General features: G+C 64.7%; 1 protein-coding gene across 1 annotated transcript in view; it reads right to left on the reverse strand.

Annotated features, from left to right (window-relative positions):
• Positions 1-521, reverse strand: part of LOC104076934 (slit homolog 1 protein-like) — a gene marked incomplete at both ends in the record, with an annotated part of 12,410 nt that overhangs the window by 8,997 nt on the left and 2,892 nt on the right. The window contains 2 exon segments of the mRNA XM_009577967.1: positions 62-230; positions 352-438. Of these exon segments, the coding sequence (XP_009576262.1) occupies positions 62-230; positions 352-438 (256 nt within the window).

Here is a 521-nt window from a genome sequence, read left to right on the forward strand (position 1 = left end):
CACAACCTCCGGCCCCGGCTACCCGCTGAGATGCTCCCCCCCAGGTGACAGCCCGCCCAGGCATCGGAGCTGGCGCAGGCACTCACAGGGTCTGGATGGCCCGCAGGGAGATGAAGGTGCCCTTGGCCAGGCTCTGGATCTTGTTGTCGTAGAGCGAGAGCAGCGAGAGGTTCTGCAGGTCCTGGAAGGCATCCGCCCGCACGCAGTTGATCTTGTTGGCATTGAGGAGCCTGGCAGGGAGGGAGGGAGGTGAGGCTGGGGATCCCCTTCACGGCACCGTGGGCATTAAGGACCTCAGCCCCGCTTCCCAGTGTCCCCACAGAGCATCCCACCCACCCATCAGTGCCTTACAGCAGCTGCAGGGCAAAAAGTCCCCCGAAAACGCCCTTGGGGAGGTCCGTGATCTTGTTGCCGTACAGCACCCTGGGAGAGGAAGACTGGTGTGAGAGGGATGGGGGAGCGGTGTGGGGCACAGTTCAGCGGGCACAGCATCGCCCCACCTCACCCCACACACCCCGGTG

Source organism: Fulmarus glacialis, unplaced genomic scaffold, assembly GCF_000690835.1.
Source record: "Fulmarus glacialis isolate BGI_N327 unplaced genomic scaffold, ASM69083v1 scaffold25265, whole genome shotgun sequence".
In the NCBI taxonomy this organism is placed as follows: domain Eukaryota; kingdom Metazoa; phylum Chordata; class Aves; order Procellariiformes; family Procellariidae; genus Fulmarus; species Fulmarus glacialis.